Source organism: Haplochromis burtoni, unplaced genomic scaffold (genome assembly GCF_018398535.1).
Source record: "Haplochromis burtoni strain Fernald_Lab_line unplaced genomic scaffold, NCSU_Asbu1 Contig_36, whole genome shotgun sequence".
Lineage (NCBI taxonomy): Eukaryota > Metazoa > Chordata > Actinopteri > Cichliformes > Cichlidae > Haplochromis > Haplochromis burtoni.
In genome coordinates this window covers 3,172,098-3,192,204 of record NW_024582397.1, presented here as the reverse complement: position 1 = coordinate 3,192,204, position 20,107 = coordinate 3,172,098, and the positions used below count along the sequence as shown (strand labels likewise).

Genomic DNA, 20,107 nt, shown 5'->3' with positions numbered 1-20,107 from the left:
AAATATAGCCTACCTTATGGTTCCTTCCATGTTTGTCCAAGAGAGAGATGATGGATTTGATGTGGTTCTCCTGGATGATGTTCAGAACCTCGGGGCTTTCAATTAAGACACAGTACAGCACCTCAAGAATACCTAAAAACAAGGAAAAGGGTTCACATACTGGTAATATTTAAATAATATACAGTCTTCAGGCCAGCTGCTGGCTGGCAGAGATAAATAAAGCAACTTGATGCAACTGTTCTTGTGAATTTTTAACCAACTCCTGATCTAGACTGGATGTACTGAATGTAAGGAGACTTGTGTATTTCAGTTATATTGTACTGTATCGAAGGTGTTATTAATCTGAGGATTTTCTAAGTGAAAATAACAAACAACACCCTAGGGCTTAATGCATTAAGCTGTGCCTATTATAAACAGTAGATCCTGCCAAGCCAATTAGTCGAAACACTTGTAATTTGTGGGTGGTGGATGTATGACTGAATGAGTAAGGTGCATTTCAAACCTGAGGAGGCCTCCAGACGGTCCAGCTTGCTGACCAACCAGTCGAGATTGTCACAGAACAATGCACAATTTGATCGGTTACCCCTGATCAGAGAAGCTGTGCAGTGGAGACACAGAGACAAATCATTTTTTCTTTATTCAGCAGAGACCACATGTAATTTGCGGTTTGTGTTTTCAGAGGTCGTACCCAGCAGCTCATAAAGGAGGTTGACAATCTCCTTCCAGGACTCAGCAGCCTCCTCTCCCGCAAATTCAGAAAAGTGGGCAGCAGTGTTGTATACGTTCAGGCGGTCAATGCACTCCAGCACAATGGTTATCATTCCCTGGGGTTGAAAACAAAAACAAAAACATCAGGATTCATAATAATAACCTGAGAGTTTAGGTCATGTTCACATCCATTTAAACTTATTTTGTATAAAAAATAATATTCCCCTTTATTCTGAATATAACACTGAAATTATTTCTTGCACTCATAGAGCAAGAGGTTTGGATGGCAGCATGCTGATTACCTCCTCCTGGAAGAGGTTCTGCCGGTTGCGGAGAGAGCGGAGCTTGGTCTGTTTCTCTTCGTGTTCCAGTTCCTCCTCAGGTGGGCGAAAGTAGAAGATGAGATCCTGAAGAGAGAGGATGACCGACTCCAGAGGAAGTGATCCTGTCCCTGGTGACTTGTTCTTCCCACTGAGGGAGTCCAATCCACTGAAAGAACAGATAAAAGTTAATAATAGGTTTATATGACTGCATCCTGCTGCAAAAAAGAGTTTCCACTCATCCACATTTTGAAAACATATAAACTTACTTGATGAACTGCCTGAAGAGGCCTGTGGTGCTGTAAATCATTCGAGCAGCCTGTGACTCTTCAGTCTGAGAGCGGGACACAGTCAAGGCATCGTCCATATGGCCCTCTTGGTGCAGAATAACCTGGAAACATTATTTTCCATTGGTGGTACTTATGTAGGAAAAAAGATTTAAGAACCTTAAAAAGGTTTGCCATTATCAATATTTACTTATTTTCACATTAAACATTAAAGCACACAGATGCAGGTAAACAATACTAAAATCTGACAAATGTCTGGACTGCACCCGGACTCTTCCGCATTGATGGTGCTTTTCCAGATTACAAGCTGTGAATATGCAGTAAAGTAGCTCCATATCATCAAAGATCCAGCCTTTCTAACTGTGTGGTGATAACAAGAAAGATCTTCCACAAGCCAAATTAATCCAGATGTGGAATCCAGGTTTTACAAGAATTTTCACTTTTGATTCGTCCACAGAATAGTCTACCACTTTACCCCAGTCCATTTTAAATGGCCCAGAGAAGATGGAAGTGTTTTTGGATCATGTTCACATGTGGCTTCTTCTTCGTATAATAGATCTTTAACCTGATTTCTGGAAATGTTCCTGAGCTGAGCCTATGCACTGATTTCTAAGGCAGAATCATGTCTGTTTTTAATGCTGTGCTGCCCAAGGGCCCAAACAAAACAGTCATCCAGTACTGATTTTTGGTTTTATCCAGTGTGCACAGATTTCTCCAAATTCTTGGGATCTTTTGATGATATTATGTACTGGGTGTTTGGTATGCAACGACCACAACTGAGAACAGGAAGGCAGCCCAGGGGGTAATTAGCACTGCCCAAAAAATCATTGGCTGCCCTCTCCCACCCCTGGAGGCCATTGCTAGATCCTCCTGTCTCAGGAAAACCAGGGCCATCACAGGTGACCCGTTGCACCCCGCACTCCACATGTTTGACATCACTACCCTCTAGACGCCTCAGGTCAATCAGGTCCCACACCTCTAGGCTCACAACAGTTGGTGTGGAGCACTCACAATTTCATTGCACATTTACAATGACAATAAATGGCTATTCTATTCTTTACATTCTATTCTGTGCTGAGGATGATGAAACATTCAATATATTCACAATTTTAAGTTTAGGAACGTTTTTTTGCAGATTGGTCATTCTGTATCTCTCTAAGATGCTCTTTGACCTGTTGTCAGTTAACATCAGTTGCAAAATGTTAATTTAGCTGTTTCTTTTTCAAAGTAATTACTTTTCCAACCTTTTGTTTTCCACCTGCCAAATCTTTTGAGGTGTGCTGTTATCATCAAATTCAAAATGAGCTCATATTGTTCTTAAAATAACTAGACATTTGACATGTTTTCTGTGTTCTACTGTGAATGAAATATTTTTATATTTGCTAATTATCATGTTTTTATTTATCTTTTACACAGTGTAACAACTTTTTCAGAATTGGGTTTGTATCTCACTGTTATTCCCAGGATAGTTCATTACCTTCCTTTTCATCATTCCCAAACGAGCAGCTTTAGCATCCAGGGCAGCATATGTGAGCCACAGGGCTGTAGACACATGCTGGACAAAGCACATGGACTCTCCATACTTAATCTCTGGAATGCCCATCCCCTCAACATCACGCTTCTGAGCCACCTCCACCTTCTCCTGCTCGGGGGGAGAAAAGGACAGTACGTGAGAAAAAAACTGAAGTCAATGAGAGAAGAAATCACGGTATATTAACTATGACTATCCAAATGCACTGAGAAATTCAAATTAAAATGTTGACCTTTGAAGCACGGAAGCAGAAAGCAGACAGTTTGGTGTTCGCCTTCTCGGGATCGACCACCAAGAGGCCCTTTTCCTCATCAAGACACAGGTACCGGCCCGTCGTGATGTGGCGAATACGAAAAGACTGTCCCCACTTCATGTGGCTACCACTCCAACTGCACAAAGTTAAAGAAAAAAACTATAAAGAAGCCAACTAAACTGTTTCATTCACTACTATATTTTGATTTTTGTTGCTCTTCCTTATTCTTACCTTACCCAGCAACTCAACCAACTAATGTGTGTCACATGACTCCCTTGAGGAGATAATCACCTGATTCTGAGGGGTTCCAGCCTCCACAGGGATCGAGCCTGACTGCACACAGTACCGCCTTCATAATGAGCCATCCTGTGGCAGAGTGGGCGCACACATACAGTATGTACATGGTATCACACTAACAAGAAGTTGTTCTACTAAGAGCAACTTAGCGTTCCTATATTCTCACCTGCGCTTTTCTTCTCCTTCCTCTGGTGTAGCGATGGCCAGACATTCGTCCATGTGGCCATGGAAAAGCCTGAGAACATGACCTCCTGTTAAATAACCTGTGTAAAGGAACAAACATCCATTCTGTGTTATGTTTATTTTTACGGGGACAGGGAAGAGACAGAGTTTTTTAAAGCAGGTTTGTACCCTCAGCTAGTTCACAGCCTGAACTAATTGGATTCATGTTCCAAAGAGTCTGCATGAAGGAAGCGTCCACCATGAGATCTCCACTGGCGTAGGACAGATGCTGGGGACAGAAGAGAAGAAGACGATTAAAAAAGACATACTGTGCATATGTTTCCATCATTGTGCAAAACAAGGAGCAGTCGTACCAGGTATCTCTCAGAGGACACACTGACAAGGATGAGGTCGTCACCCACCCTGACCTTTTCACCTTCTGACCTTTGTTTAGAAGCTGGATGAATAGTCCACCAACATGCCTCACCTTTAACAAGAGTAAGAAAAAAAAACAGCGATTTCCAAAAATATAACAGATAACTTGTGTTTGGTAACAACGTGCTGATACTGCACAATCACTGCTTATATCCTGTAGCCCAACAACAAAGTGGATATAAACTGCTGACTATTTTTGTCAGTAGCTTTCATGTTGGCAATAACAATAGCACCAGAGAATAATGAGCTAATACCAGGCCTAAAATGTATTCTGCTGCATTTCCCTTACCGGTGGAATCCTCTTGTAAGCCTACATCGAAGGCCAGCTTGTCCGTGAGGGACCGAGATGTAGTCAAACAGCTCAGGTACTGGAGAGATTTTTATAGAGGACATGACTCCAATTAGAGCATTTGAGGACATCTTATACAGGTTTACATTTATTTCTTGCTCATTTCTAGCCTTACCATGCCTGAGTGGTGGTGTCTCAAAAGGATGGCATGACCATACAGTAAAGTGCGGTGACCTCCACCCTGGGACGACTGAGGTGAGAAAAAAAAAATACTTAACAGGCCAAATCAACACAAGTGACTGTATACTATAACAAACACATTGACCTGATGGGGGGAAACAACGACACATTTTTAAAGGTTCAAAGGTCAGAAGAAAAGATTAGAGGCTGGTTGAAACTTTCAATAACTGAAAATGAATGTACTAAAGATCTTTAAGCTCTATTCAGTTAAGCCTGTCCTTTATATTGTCCATTATATGTAGCAACTTTTGTTGAATTCATTGATCCTGTATATGGTGCATAGGCTTTTCAGTCAAAGTACACATCCTATTAGGATCAATAATATGTATCTTTTCTTTCAGATGTGTTCAATTTATGTAAACAATATGTCTAGTTTAGTCACAAGTTTATATTAACCAATAGTGACCTGCCCAATTTATTTATTTAAACCCTAATGTCAGTCACCGTAGGTTATAGTCTCAAACACAAGCGCAACATTTAACATTTAGGGGTGCTGACAGGAAGATAAGACTAAACCTTTATTAAGGGTTTAGCACCCATAATCCACTGAGATGAGTTAGGGGCAGGTATGTCAAGTGTTAGGATGATGCTAACAGCTCTAAACTGCATTAGCATTAGCACGAGGCTTGGTTAGGACAGGTGTTGTGTTGGCGATTGTGTTGTGGGCCTTATCCCCAAGTGCGTGTGTTAAGAAGGAGCTAGGCCTGTCCGCAGCTCTGGGGTGTCCAATTTCTCCATCCATCCCTGACATATGTTGGTGGGAACCTCTGCTGGGCTGCATGCCATTCTATTCTCATCCTCTTGTTCATCAGTAGGGAAGCCTGGCTCTTCCACATCTTTCAACTCCTGTGAAGCAGGAACTGTCTAGACTAGTCACAATGCAGCTAATAAAAGGCTTGAAATAGTTTCTCTTAAAGCTAGCTTAAGATCATTGCCTCAGCTGTATCAGCTTTCATTCACCTGTCTTATCAAAGATTCAACACTGTTTTTTGGGGGGGTTTTTTTGATGTGCTAACTTATATTTTGATTGTATACTAATCAAAATGGCCCATTGTAGTTAAATTGTGAAAAGCATACTTAACTGGTAATCATCTGAAAATGAAAAAAAAAACCCAAAAACAACCAAAAGTTTCTCTTACAAAAACCTTCAAGGATCAGAATGCCTTGATAGTAAACCCAAGTGTGTACATTTATAGTGAATTAATCTTTTTTTTATCAATATGATAACATGTTGTGAATAAAAGGAGAACTGGGATGTGTTATAAAAATGGACCTGTTATGCTCATTTCCAGCTCTTCATTTTTATTGTTTGACTGCTAGAGTGGGCTCACACAGGGCTTTGGTTCAGCCCCTTTTCACCCACTGTTGTAGCTCCTCCACCTTTAAAGCCGCGCTCCCTTTAAGGCAGCTTTCTTCAGATTGTCTGGGTGGTTTTAACAGCATGTGGATGGGGCTTATGTGCTCTTTGCGAGAAGTGTCTGTTTGACATGACCATGTTAAGGATGTCTCCTCTTGCATCATACACATCTAAGTGTAGAAAAAACTCTGACAGACCAGATCCTGAGAATCCTGAGTGTTCTGTTTCCGGGGATTGTCTTTACATACGACCTTATTATTTGAATGTTTGGCCATGTTTAGTATGAGCATCCACAACTGAAGTATGAGGGGGAAAATAAGAAAAGCATAACAGGTCAATTTTTAAGACTCACAAAGAACAATGATCTAAAACAAATGAGCAACATCAAGCAAGGTAAAATAATAATTATGATGAATGGGCTGCGTTTTGCACAAAATGCAAATGAGTGACGCCTTGTAGCTATGTCTCATATTGTGGGATAGATTGAAGTTTAATTATTAGAAAAAATGCTGTGCTCTATTCTTGCTTCAAAACTGTGGGAAAAAAATCTAATCTTTTCCTAAAACTTTACTTTTTTATGCTTAACAGTGCTGTTTTTAATAGCTCAGCACAGAGACAGTGGACTTGAACTCCACCAGCTGCTAAAAGCTATACACAGGTGTTCATGACAATCACCTACTTATGGTGAGGGCTTAACTGATACAAACCGAGATGTGTAAATGATACAGCACTACGTATTTCATTCACTAGGACACCCACTTGCCAACATGACAGGAACAAGGACAGTTGCCAGGTTGGTTGGGACACACATTACAGGAAATAACACACGTTAACAGACATACCCATTTGTCCAAATCGACTGCCTGCTTTGCAAAGAGCAAGAAGGGAAGGGGAGCGGGTATCAGATGGCAAGTAACAAAATCATAATAAAATAAACACCAAAAATAAGTCCATTGATGGTGGTTATGTAGGCTGAAGGAATTTGGTTCATAATATCTCCCAACTGTGAACTTTTTTAATTCATTTTGAAAGCTCCATCTGTGATGGAGCAGAAAAATACCACCTACATATTAAGACAGGACTGGCACGCGCTACTAAACAGTCTGACCCACATAAACTGCAAATTTATTTCTCTCTGTCTAAAACAGAGACATGTCGAGGATCTCTCAGTCTCAGACTGGAAACAAAGTGTTCTGAACCAGGATGTTTTTAAGTACACACAGAACGATGTAGTCAACGGTTTCTTAATTCATATACTGTTAGAAACAGCCAACTTTGCAATAAGGTATGAGGTAAAAATTATTTATCCGTATTAATGTTAGCTGTTGTGCATCAAGTAAAACAGACTGGAAATTGTTAGAGGGTTGCTGCATCTATTTTGTTGTTAAACTTGGCTGGGTACTTCTTGTTGACATGGTGGAAATAGAGTCAATTTCATATGCAGACTTTCAAAAGTGTTGTCGTTTTTCTTGCCATATAGGTTTGGCGGTAGTGGGAGACGACACAGAAAAGTTATGCTCAACAACTGCACACAACAAATTGCAAACACAATGACGTTAGCAATTCCAGCTGAATGTGACAACTTTTGTCTGGTGACAGTAAGATGGACAGTGACAGAGGCAGTAAAATTGCATACAGAATATACACATTTTTGCATTCAGAGAGACATTGAAAATCTTCATAACTAAGTATATTTCTTTAGTGTGCCTTTCATCAGTCGCATTCCTTTTAGCACTCCATGAATCTCTTACATTTATGAATCACCCTCTCAATATATTTCTATATATCCTCTACTAGTTTCATTATTTTATTATTTTAGTTATGACCCCCACCTCGGTCATCTCCACGGTGTTGGCCAGCATCTCCTGCAGAGCACGGACTGAGAGAGACTGCTCCAGAATGAAGGAACATATGGCCAGGTCTGGGGGCACATTCTGCAAATGCATAAACAATAGAGAGGTAAATTAAAGTTGTTCAAAAAACAAACAAGCAAGTGGATGCACAAGGGAAAGGGAGGAATGGGTAACAGAATCTCACCTGAGCGTTGGATGTGGTTTCAAGGAAGCAGAGACGGTTCCCGAAGCCCTCGCAGGAGAGACACAGTTTAATCTGTTCCTTCAGGACGGTGGCAGTGCACTGCAGAACTACCTGGTCATCCTGCACTCAGTAAACAAACAAACAAACTGTTATCGATATTTCTTATTCACTGTTCTTTTAATTTTAGGATGCATCATTTTACATGACTTATTCAACTACAGTTTTCTCTTACATGTTTGTTGCAGTTGTGCTTGCCAGGTTGTTTTTTTAGGTATTTCTTTTTTTTATTAAAAACAATGTTTTCACTTGATATTGCAGGCATTCTGTTGTACAATGCTGACCTTTTATTGACTGAACTGAAATTCTCTGCAAGAAGTGCAAAAAAGGAAAACTTGCCTACAGCACATTTCAAATAGACACTTGCTGTAGAGTACACAGTGACTGAAGTAAAAATGACTAGTACACTTAGAGAAAAACCCTCTGATTTAGTATGTTTTATGACTTTACCACTAATTAATCTGTTGCTTTAAGTAGATAATCTATCACAGCGAATGCTAAACCTGCAATAATTTAGTGCACTTTGAAGCTATGAAACTATTGCATGAATAAATAACAACTTTTCAAATCAATCTTAGTTTAAATCCATCACCACAACAATAACATGACTAAAATAGGTAGATCTTATGTACACGTTGAGAAATTTGAATTGTGAATGTGTAAAGGATTAATTGGATATGAGCTTTCAGCAGAATTTAAACAGCTCCTTTTAGTGAGGTATGGCACAATATTTAGATGTGCCTCTATTCCATGGGCAGAATGCTAACAGTGAGTAATTTGTTTGCTCCTCGTCAATGCCTGGACGCTGCAGAGACTGTTGTAAATACAGCAATAAACACCCCCTCGCATGTGAACCTCACACCTGACACTCAAAATTCTCAGCTGTTTCTTCTACTCAGTCATTATGTAAGTGGCTCCATCATTTAACCTGAATACTATCCCCTCTACAGCTCTGGACGGATCCCTGACTTTTCTCCCCTCTCGTCTAACAAGTAATGTATCATTCTGTCTTCTCATTTCTTGAAGCGCTCGCTGTCTCACCCTGGTGATTCTGCAGCTGTAATGTGTCATGACTTACTGTTAGAAAAATAGCAGGGCCTTTGAAGCGAGGTCAAAGGCAGGAAAGGATTTTGCAGATCTATGTTTATAGCTTAGCATATAACAGGAAAATGGAAAACGATGCAGAGCTGTGACCTCATAACATCTACTCATCTCTTATGCCCAGAGGCCTCGAGTGTTTCTTTGGCTGAAAAGTGACCCCTCATCCTTTGGCTGAGCTATCATCTATCTCTCCCTCCTCAGCCTAGAAATGTCTTCTCTGTCCTTTCCTTGCTTTGCCTGCTCTGCACTTCAGAAAAGTGGAGCAATGTGTCCTCTCTCTTTCACTGCAGACATGAGCAACAGCACTCAATGCAAGTCAAGAGTTACTAAAACTGCACAGGGCTCGCACAGTTTTTTTTAACCTGACTTTTAAACCTCAGAAGTATCAGGAAACAAAATTGGATTTGGAAGATTTTTTTTGTCTCCCTTGTGCAACAACAATATCTACCTACACAGCACCAAGCTGAGATTCAGACCAGTACCTGCACGCACTACAATGACATGCATCTTTATCGACTCAGTATACCTGTTCTAAAGCCAGCATTACAGAACGACAATAAGGCTACAAGGTCTAAACAGCTCTAAGTCAGGGTTAAACTGTCTAAAGCGATCATGTTTTGAGGCCAGTGCACAAATACTCAAACCTCATTAAGCAGATAAGGCTGACCTAATAAGAGTCTGAAAGACTAAAGTTACCAAGTGGTTTACTGTTGAGTGATCAGGTGGCAACCATACACACTGTATGTCCTACAATTATACAGCAGTCCTGCTCATTGGCTTCTAATCTATTTCAACAGCCGCTGCCCCACATGGTAGACAAACACAGCTTCTACCTCTGCAGTCATGATTTAAAAAAAAACAGGATTTTCTAGAGGACTGCAAGGACTAAAGTTTGTATAGAAAGAATACTTTTTTTGTTTTCCTTATCAGTTTTTCAATTTGTGTTATTTTTTGTGCGTTAGTATTTTGTGAACATGTTCTTGAAAGTGGTTAATGATGATTATTAGCTAATATTTGGGACTTTGGAACAGAATAAACACCAAAGCCCCACCACACTGTGGAAAAGTCATTTGTGACACAGTGAAGATAAGAAACCAACTTTCCCCAACAAACCAATAGAAATGCTTCTTTAATGTATTTTACAGCTTTAAACAAAGAACCAACAGCACAAAGCACAAGACAGCTACCTGTCAAACTGGCTGGTGGAATGGAAAAACAGTCCTTGTGAGAACTTTGCTGGCACATGTTTAAACCAGTCATGCTGAATAACTGGTTTAAACCCTCCAATACACATTTATAATACTCCCAAGTCAAATGTATCAGCAGCTACAGGGCAGTGTCCTTCCAGAAGTCACACAGTGTGAATCACTTCCAATTTGACCACGTGAAAAGCTGACACACAAACCCACAGGCTTAGCTCACACAGTTATTAATAGAGGCAGCTTTAAGGATTTGGAAGATGTGCACCTGACAGTTAATTGTACACCAACCACAACTTCTGATTATTTGTTCATCTGTTGTGACCATATCTGATGGGACCAAGACAGCTAGGATTCACTGAGTGGAAGTCAGGATGTCATGATTATTACTCATCTGACCCACTGAACTTATACCTGAGCCACATAAAAACATAAAACACATTTAATGCCTCATGCAAATGCTGCTTGTAAGGCTACAGCCAAATCATGTTTGGACTTGGCAGCTGAAGTATCAGGATATGCGGATATTTGAGGTTAAAAGGAGAAGTTAAGACAAACGGAACGAAAATAGTAGACAGACAAACAAACAAACCAACTAGTGAGCATTAATAGCACCAACAGAAGTATGTATTGCACCAGAGATTTACAGCCACAAGCACAGATAGTGAAAGCAGACACCTTTGTATATTCTCTAGGGCCCTCTAATGGTGCACATGCAGACAGAGGATAGCCAAGGATTCCCCAGAAAAGCAGGCATGGTGCCCGCGGCAGACAGGAAGCAAACAAGCAAACAGATGCAAAATGGTGAGTGATATTTGCTCCCTCTAATCCTTTCATGATCTCCTAAACTAAGAGATTAGCCACAATCAGGGAACCAGGTGTAATAAAACAGCTGTGAACAAAGCTGGGGAAAATATTGCTGTGGCCGCGGCGGCGCGTCACTGTTTGGTTTGTTTGGTTTGCGGACAGTGACTGTTTATAGAGGATGTTCTTAAATTACAGCTGGGGCAACAGCATCTTTGACACACCGCAGGTCCCCAAGTGAAAGATATAGGCCTAGTTTATCTGGGATTTAACAGTTTATGGGTTATTTGGGACATCTTTACACCGGTATGTCCGATACAATGACGTCAACACTTGCAACAAAGTTACACTTCTAACTGCTGGTAAATTGACCATTTTCCACTAGCAGGTAATCAGCTTTAATTCAGCACAAAGGGACTGTGAGACAGGAACAAGTGGGTTTATAGACACGTTTATAAAAAAAAACTTCTTTTTATACTGAATTCTAGTCATATATTTAGAAATTACACTCACACACTCATCCAACTGAGTCAAGTGGTTTCTCACATCAGAATCAGCAGCTCAGCAGCAACAAACTAGTTCTGCCTTTTATGCTACACAGCTACATCTATGCTACTGAAAACCTGTCCTTTAATCGAATCATTAGCAAACAGATAACATATTCATTCTTTCTTTATGGCTCTAGATTTCTGTCCAATGCTCCCATTTAACTGTGCTGATGCAGGCCACCCCAGGCTATTGATTATATTCCTGTAGACATAAAAAGAGTGAGGGACAGCACATTACTCAATATGTGGGTGGAGGAGAGGAACAGTTCAATAAGCCAGAGGGGAGAATAGTGATGGGGTTTCCCTTTGAATACTGGGAGAGACCATGCAGGTGCACGATCAGCATCCTTCGTCACAGCTGTCTAACAGAGGGGTAGTAGAACTCACAGGGTTTTAAATTAAATTAAAGCTTCCAAACATCCTTCTCCTGTTCTCCCTGACTTTTATTGCACATTTCACTCAAAGTTTAAAGTTTCACTCTTTATTCTCATTCTTTTATACAAAGTTTCATACTTTGTACAATACTACAATGAAATTGTAGTAGTATTTTTCACATCGGTGCTAAAGAAACACATACTACTATATATGTAGTATGTGTTACTATGTATAAAATTATATATAAAATCAAATATTCAATATGTATATTTATATTCTGATGTATAAGCAGTTATGTCTTGAAACTCTTCAATTTAGACTTAAAAAAGCACAAAATCTTTATTTTTCCAATATCTTCTCAGGTCTGTGAAAGCTGAGGATGTGAAATCAATCATCGAGTCTGACAGCTGTGTTAGGCTGCATACAGTGCTCACCAGATAAAAACCCTATAATTTACCATAACACCTCTGAAACCATGTCATAGCATCAGTTGCACTTTTTTTCTGGGATTAACTGTAAGTGAGTTAAAAAAATATTTAAGTGCATTTTTTGGAAGTATCTGGATTTATGGGATTCTTCTCCACAGCATAATATCATTAGGAGGTATCTGACCTAAACTCAATCTGCAGCATGTGAAACTGCAGCCCCAGACCTGCAAGCAGATTAATTAAGAACTTTCTTCAGCAGCAAGAATAAGAAAAACACTCTATTAACAGATGGTATAGCCCCCACAGAGCCCTGATCTGAGTCATTGTGCACTTACATGAAGACACAGAACCAAATGAGAGTGGCCAAATCTACAGAAGAGCTGTGGCAAGTAATCCATTATGGTTTGGCTCATCCTACTTTGTACCTTCTTTGAAAAACTGTGTGAATTTTTGAAAAATGTTAAACAGCATCGCAGTTTGTCGTTAAACAGCTCAACGAAAGTTTATTTTCTTTTTCTCTTACTGCTAATGGTACATATAACTCCTCTAACTAACTGTTAATACTTGTATGACACTCGATAGTGAAACGTCATAAACGTCATTCAACACTGATTGAAAAGATTCAGAGAAAGTCATGCACACATTACAATATCTACTTAAATGCGAAGCTTCTTTCCCTTTCAGTTAGCACCACATTAAAGCAAATTTAAATCCTCCCTAGGTGAATTGGAAATACCAAAAAATATTTCCATCTGCTAAAGTGAGAGGCTTCCTCCTCTGAGCTGTTTTTTGTATTTGCAGCATTAGAGAAAAGCCTATTGGCTGACAGTGGGATACTAAGCATTAAACCCATTTTTACACAACTGCAGAGTAAATATTACAGGTCAGAAGAGAAATGACAGGAAAAATAAGAAACTTCCTATTGATGCAGTGATCTAAGGAGTAATTACAATGCTGTAAATGTATGTTTCTGCTTTAGGTGAGATATCTAATGTGGAAGGATGACTTGGTTTTGCAGATAGCTCATAAAGAATGAAAGTTAGCTGAGATAGGCAAAGGAGGGAGGCTGTTATGCTACATTAAACTATTGCAGATAAATCTTTCATAATAGACGGGACGCAATGTTGTGAACATTAAGAGCTTTCTCTTTTATTCTTACTAATTTTCTCTAAGCTATTTGTTTCAATGTGCATTTCTCACCCGTTTTATTCTCTCTGTCCTTTCATCCCTTTCCTTCTTTCTCCGTTACCTCTACCAACCCTGCTCTGGGCCTTCCCCTTCCACTCCTATTTTAGTTGGCTGCACCTGTCACTATCCCATTCCCTCCTTCTGCTGACCAGCAGATACTTGGAGGTCTTACTTGAAGAAAGAGCCAAAAGAGATTCTCTTGCTCACAGGCAAGATACTGAACACATAGGAAACTAGCAGACTTCTTCTGCTACTGAAGAACATAAAGAAGAAGGAAAACAAACCTAAACTAATGTTACAAAAAAGCAGTTTATATTAGAGCTACTGGAGTTTAGACGACAGGCAGTAATTAATCATTGCAAATTCTCTAAAAGCTTAGTGGGTTGCACATTTAGAAAACACAACTAAGCTAAAGCTGTGTTAACTCTCAAATCCAGTGCTCAGGAAGATCTAAGTTGAATTTTAAATAAAAGTTTTGAAAGCCCACAGACACAGGCTTTATTTTCATCCAGGTTAGAAAAACAGCTACAAACTACCAGAAATGACGCTAAACTGCCTCTGCCCTTTGATAGATGATAATCCTGACAGACATTAGCAAATGAATGGAAAGCAATTTTATATAAATCAGTTATTTTAGCTGGCCTAAATCCATGTTCCATTCTTCAAAAAAGTTCATTTGCTTTAAGTCTATGCAAAATATTTTGCTGATCAGCAAGCCAATGTAAGACAGATGTGAAATTTTGAAGTTACACGCAGCATTAAGAGTCACGGCACAGCAAGATGACAAGACAAGTGTTACATGTTAAAAATGAACATACAGCAAAATACCCCAAAATACAAGGACTGAAAAGACAAAAACACTAAACATTTGCACACCATGCTTCTATGTTCCATTCATTTCTATAAGATATTCAATGACAGAATTAATGTAATCTATCACAATGACACTGGTTCTACAATGTTTTCCTGTTAAAATGGGTTATGTTGTTAAACTGTGATACAGTGCTAGACAATGATGACGTAACAGCTCATAAATGCAGATTCAGCTTTGATGTGTGTGTTATGAATACAGTCTCTAACAGCATGTGTCTGATTATTGAGTTTTATACCATGAACTAGAATATATCCATGACTGTATATGAATTATTAGGAGTGTTCGGTTTATTTGTTTACCAGCTACAGAACAGTAGAAGACATTATTTTTGTTTTTTGGTTAAATACAGGCTGTATGATAACAACTGGAATGAGGCATAGCAATGCCAAAACAAGTTGTGTTTGCCTTAAGTTTGTAAGTATTTAACTCTTTACAGTTCCCCTCACTTCACTTTGTTTGGACTATTTAAGTGTAAACAAACACACACAAGCATAACAAGACAGTTGTGTCACTTTGCAACGCTTGTGCAGAACCCCCCACACCCCTATGTCTGTCTCGTGCCCAAGAGCAAAGCGGACCACCTGTTTATTGTGTAAACTGCTGTGACCAAAGCAGGCAGAATGACAGGTGCTGTGTGTGTGTGTTTGTGTGTGTGTGTGTGTGTGTGTGTGTCTGTGTGTGAGTGTGTGTGTGTGTGTGTGTTCTGTGTGTGTGTGTGTGTGAGAGAGCAGAGCAGCTTATGTGGTGCTATTCCAATGTGGATGTGGTTATCTCCTAGGCTCAGCACTTCTAAAGCGGTGTTTTGCTTGCACTCTCCCTATCCCCATTACCCCGTCTGTCATCTGCTGTCAGTACAATATCTGCTGCTACTGTAGCTCGCAGATGTGCTCAGTGTATGTGTGTGTTAGAAAAGAGAGAGAGAGATATCAAAGGAGAAGGGACACAGTCGTTCAGGGTGAAATATGGAGACTCCGTATCTCAGTACAGTTATAGAGGAACACCATCAAACAAAATATGTATCAACAGTTTTGGCCTTCCTCAGTCAGCCTCATCTCATCTGCAGATCGTAAACCCCCCCCCCACCCCCCCCCCCCCCATGACCCTGGCTTGAATAAGCTGAGGAAAATAGATGGATGAATAAAAATGAAAATTATAAAGATAAAAACAAAGGCCTTGATTTTATAGTTACAATCTATTGTTTTTTTTTCCAACAATATCTTTATTTTTTTATTTTTTTACATTTTAATGACTTACAAAACAATCTATTGTTTTAGAGGATTTCTTAACTCTCCCCTTTTACCCAGCAAAATACCAATTCAGTGTTCACTGCAAACATAATTCAACAGCCCATAGTGTTCTGGTTTAAAGGCGATATTCAGGCCTGTATTGACCGTAAATGTCATAACTGTCAAAACAATGTACAGTGTCTCTGTTCGCTTGATGCACAGAGAAAGACACCCATGTCTACACATGTACACATACCACTTCTCCCAAAGGATGCTGGCAAATAGGACACTGGCTCCTCTGGTTTCTCCCTCCTGAACGTGTGCACTTATAGTGGCACACTATAAAAAGAAACTGCTGTTATAGACTGGAACTCGACTGCCCCTTAAACTCGCTTGCTTGTGTGCTTTAAAATGGTAAATGTGGCATCGTGAAACAGTGACACAGCTTTTAGTTTCACCAACAGAGAAACAGCACCGCTGTCTGGGATCTTTCACGTTTATGTGAGACATCAGTGCAGGCTGTGGCTACCACTGAAGAGAAAAGAAAAGTCTGCTAGCTACTGCAAGTAAAGACAGTCTCTGCTCTGACAGTAAATGCGGGGGCTGAAGTGCTTGCACATTTTTTTAGGGGGCAGGCTGAGTACGAGATACCTGTAGTTCACCGAAGGGCATCCACTTTGTTTGAGTGGAGACCGATTTTAAATAACCTGCTACTGCAGAGCAGGTGGAAAGGCTAAGCTCACTTCTGAATGTACAACTATTCAAGCCACACTGCGATCAGTCACCGCTGTATGAGTCACAGGCCAGGGCTGTATTACAAGAACACCATAAACCAGAACCAAATAGAGAAGGACTGCTGAGTAATCTATAAGTGGCTTTTCGTGATGTAAAAACAGTCACTGGAGATGTGCTGAAGTGTTCCCCGTGTCCCACACTGAACAGCATTTACAATTTAACGGATCTCATCTTGTCTTCTTTTCCTCCCTCACTATTAAACATCCCCCACCCCTAACCCCCAAATCACTAAATGCAGCACTGCCTTACGCTAAAACTCCCACGGCTTTTCTTGTTACTTGGAGGATTCCCAGCAGGGGTGGAAAACAATAGAGTAACAGAGAAAAGGATAAAAACAAAGGGACCAATGAGATTACAATGCTTTTTCTTTCAGCTGCTTTAATAAACAAACAACAAAAGGGTTCAGTGATTTCCACAGGGGAGTAGGGAAGTCCAAATTATGACTTGTAGTCCCGATGATGGACATGAGGGGGCATTTGAACTTTATAAAATTAGGACCTTGAATAAAAGAGAAAAAAACACCGGCAGTCAAGTTAACCGTAACTGCATATAACACATTACTTGTGAGTCCCAAAATTTTACTTCTATGACCTACAGGCGTTAGTAAGATATAACTTGTGCTTTACTTGAACTAATATCTTAAACAGCTAGCTCATAACGAAAATAATTACCTGCATTTCTCTTAACTTTAAAGGTTGACTTTGCTCATTCGCCTGAAATTGTTTTACAGAAGTATTTTCTAGGTATGAGCCAAAACCCTGAGCTCAAAAGAAAGCCTTGACGTGCAGGCTATGAACCTTCATGTCTCATTACATAACGGCAAAAAGATAACATTGGACATAGCTACAATCTGCTGCCCAGCTGGTCCAGGTGAGTTAAAACCTCCTCTGTGCTCTCTCTTCATTTTCTTCACACCTCCCACTTCCAACATAACCAAGGGAACTACCCCAACAGAGTGAGACAGCTGACTCACACAATGCCTCCCATGTAATTAAAAGAGTAATAACCAGAAACATTTGGTGGATGCTTTAATCCAAAGGCCTAACAGCGCCATGAGCACCAACATTTTTAGTACTGTATTCCTGCAAAAAATGTCGACAGAACCTCTGACCCTGACACTGTTAGTGTCAAAGATAAACCCATTGAAGTCCACAAGACATTAATAATTCAAAGCTACACTATTTATTTTTCTTTTGAAGTGTTGGTGTTCTATAGTTTCATCCTAACTGATCCTCTTGGACCAAATGACAAACCTGCTGAAGGCATTCAAAGTGTGGCTCGCAATTCATTTGTAAGTTTCTTAAGATAGAAAAAAACATTTTTTTGAGACAGCAACAGCTGTGTTACTCTGTAATTCTTGTGGTTATTGTGAGCTGGCTTCACAAGCTTGAAATGGATCCTGTCCATCAATAATTTGCTTTTGGTTGTTCTGTATGCCTCTGTCTACGCTCTTTTATACTTGTACTTGCACTTTTGTGTTCACATCGAAACAGATTCAGTGTCACTTAGGTAAACATTTCAGCAATGATAGCAATTACACAAACTAGCAGAAACACATTTCACTGCAGTGTTTTTGTTAAAGCTGTTTGCAAAGGAAAACCAAGTGAAACACTTTGATAGCTCACACAAGCGTCTGGAAACAGTCTGCTCAAAAGTCAGTATTACTTTTCACTGACACATAATATATGTGTCAGTGAAAATAATATACGATATCTAAATGAATTTTTCGAAGGCATTATTACGTTTCACACAGGCAAAGATATAACGAGAAGAATTAACAATAGGTTCCCTGCACTGAGCATTAATTGGGAGTTCAGGAAACATATTTCATCTAATTTATGATTGTAGGGGTTGGAGTTTATCCCAGCTGACATAAAGTAAAAGGAAAGGGGTTGAGAAACATTTTGCCCAGATCTCTTGTAGGTCCTAATATAAGTTGGTAAGTTTTAGGTTGCAGTGATAGAAGCAGTGTGGATTCAAATAAAAAACAGTGATCAATACAGACATCTAGACCAGTTTCATTGAGTGTTTTCTCACATATTGTGGTTATAAAGACCTATTTTGCCTTCTCAGCTGGTGCAGATGGTTCTGGGGGGTCTTCTCCTACAGGTTTTAAACTGTGAAGTGGCTATCGCAACACTCTGTCTGTTTGCGTCACTAAGGAAGATGTATAGCTTTTGGGCAGCTGTCCCCTGCAAACTCTGGCTAGCTTGTTGCTCTGCCTTCTCACCCCACTCTGACAGGCTCTACTTTCCTTAGATATAAATAGATAACGATGCTAACAGATGCACCAGCCCCTGTCTATCTATCTGTGCTCACACACACATATGCACACATACTCTGTTACCACCTATTCTTAAATCTAGAAGATTATGAAGATAATTTAAAAGAGATTATGCAAGACAATATGCGGTGCATTGTGGAAAGATCTAAATATGACTGAGTAATGTATTTCTGAGCTCTTACGAAACTGAAATAATCAATTATTAGGTTTAAAGAGATCAACTAATAAGCAGGTCATGGCACAATGAGGGCGGCGTAAAAATAGTCAACTATATACAGAAGCGGGACTTGGCTCTGCGAACTGCAACTACAAAATCTGAGTTTTAAAAAATTCGATGCCAGGAGAGCAAAAGAGATACAAGTGAAGAAACCATTCGTCCAGGAAACACTGAAAGCGCCATGAAACTGATGATGGAATATGAGGACTGGTTGAAAGTTAAATCAAATGATTTTCCTACATAAAAAAAATAGTTTTGTTTCTCTTCTCACTTCTTTTCTTTAATAACTCGTGACTTCACTCTCCATCCACAAATCTCTAGAACTCATCTACAAACAGATGGGCAGGTTAGTCCTTCACAATAGGAAAGTAAGTAGGACTTACCGTTCGCAGGAACTGAATCTCCTCCTCTCCCTCTCCCCCTTCTGCCATCTTTCACCGAGGGTTATTCGCAGCTCCTCAGGAGAAAACAGAAAACCCTTCAGTTTTCTCCCGTCAGGATTTGGCTTTGCTATGTCCCTCCCTCTTTTAGTTTCCTCGTTCCTGTACCCCTCTTTCTCTTTCGCACTCTGCCTCAGTGTCTCTCACTCTCCGTGCTAGTGTGTGTGGGTGTACTGGAGGACAGCATGCGTCCTGTGCTCTCACGGTGTTGTGAGAGAGTGACAAGGAGGCAAGGCTCTCCCCGGCTTCTCTCTCCTCTTTGGATCGTATCCCCAACAGCAGATGAGAGTAGGAGGGATGGAGGGTGGATGAGGGAGGGGCAGGCACCTTGTTACACATTTACACCGTTCACATCCAGCCGTGGCGCCATGTTTGTAGAAGTGAGCCACTCCTTCACACAGGCTGCCCCCCTCCATCACCCTCCCCTTCTTCCACATGTCTGAGGCTATAAAAGGAAAGAGGGGTGAGGACTAGCCTTTGGGGAGCGTGCAATAAGAGCACACAAAAGCACACCTCAGCTCTTCAAAGTGAGTAAGTTACTGTAGCTGTACTGGAGCACTGTAACAAAAACATAATTTCCCCCAGGGATCAATAAAGTATTCTGATTCTGATAGCTGCTCTTCACAAGAAAACCATTTGGGATAAATAGTGTATC

General features: G+C 40.1%; 1 protein-coding gene across 15 annotated transcripts in view; it reads right to left on the bottom strand.

Annotated features, from left to right (window-relative positions):
- ryr1b (ryanodine receptor 1b (skeletal)) overlaps nt 1-20,107 on the bottom strand; it is a 65,684-nt gene that overhangs the window by 43,257 nt on the left and 2,320 nt on the right. For 6 of the 15 annotated variants that reach the window (XM_014338239.2, XM_014338237.2, XM_014338236.2 and 3 more), the window contains exons 1-17: nt 19,396-19,879; nt 7,917-8,036; nt 7,712-7,813; nt 6,722-6,742; nt 4,458-4,532; nt 4,283-4,361; nt 3,933-4,045; nt 3,748-3,847; nt 3,563-3,659; nt 3,391-3,465; nt 3,079-3,235; nt 2,793-2,957; nt 1,298-1,419; nt 1,011-1,197; nt 689-824; nt 503-598; nt 14-132 (exon numbers count right to left, since the gene is read on the bottom strand). In XM_014338239.2, coding sequence (XP_014193725.1) covers nt 14-132; nt 503-598; nt 689-824; nt 1,011-1,197; nt 1,298-1,419; nt 2,793-2,957; nt 3,079-3,235; nt 3,391-3,465; nt 3,563-3,659; nt 3,748-3,847; nt 3,933-4,045; nt 4,283-4,361; nt 4,458-4,532; nt 6,722-6,742; nt 7,712-7,813; nt 7,917-8,036; nt 19,396-19,443 — 1,812 coding nt within the window. In that variant the 5' untranslated portion in view covers nt 19,444-19,879. Of the gene's footprint in view, nt 1-13; nt 133-502; nt 599-688; nt 825-1,010; nt 1,198-1,297; nt 1,420-2,792; nt 2,958-3,078; nt 3,236-3,390; nt 3,466-3,562; nt 3,660-3,747; nt 3,848-3,932; nt 4,046-4,282; nt 4,362-4,457; nt 4,533-6,721; nt 6,743-7,711; nt 7,814-7,916; nt 8,037-19,395; nt 19,880-20,107 lie in introns of those variants that run through there. The other 9 variants (XM_014338242.2, XM_014338243.2, XM_014338247.2 and 6 more) reach the window with 5 other exon arrangements.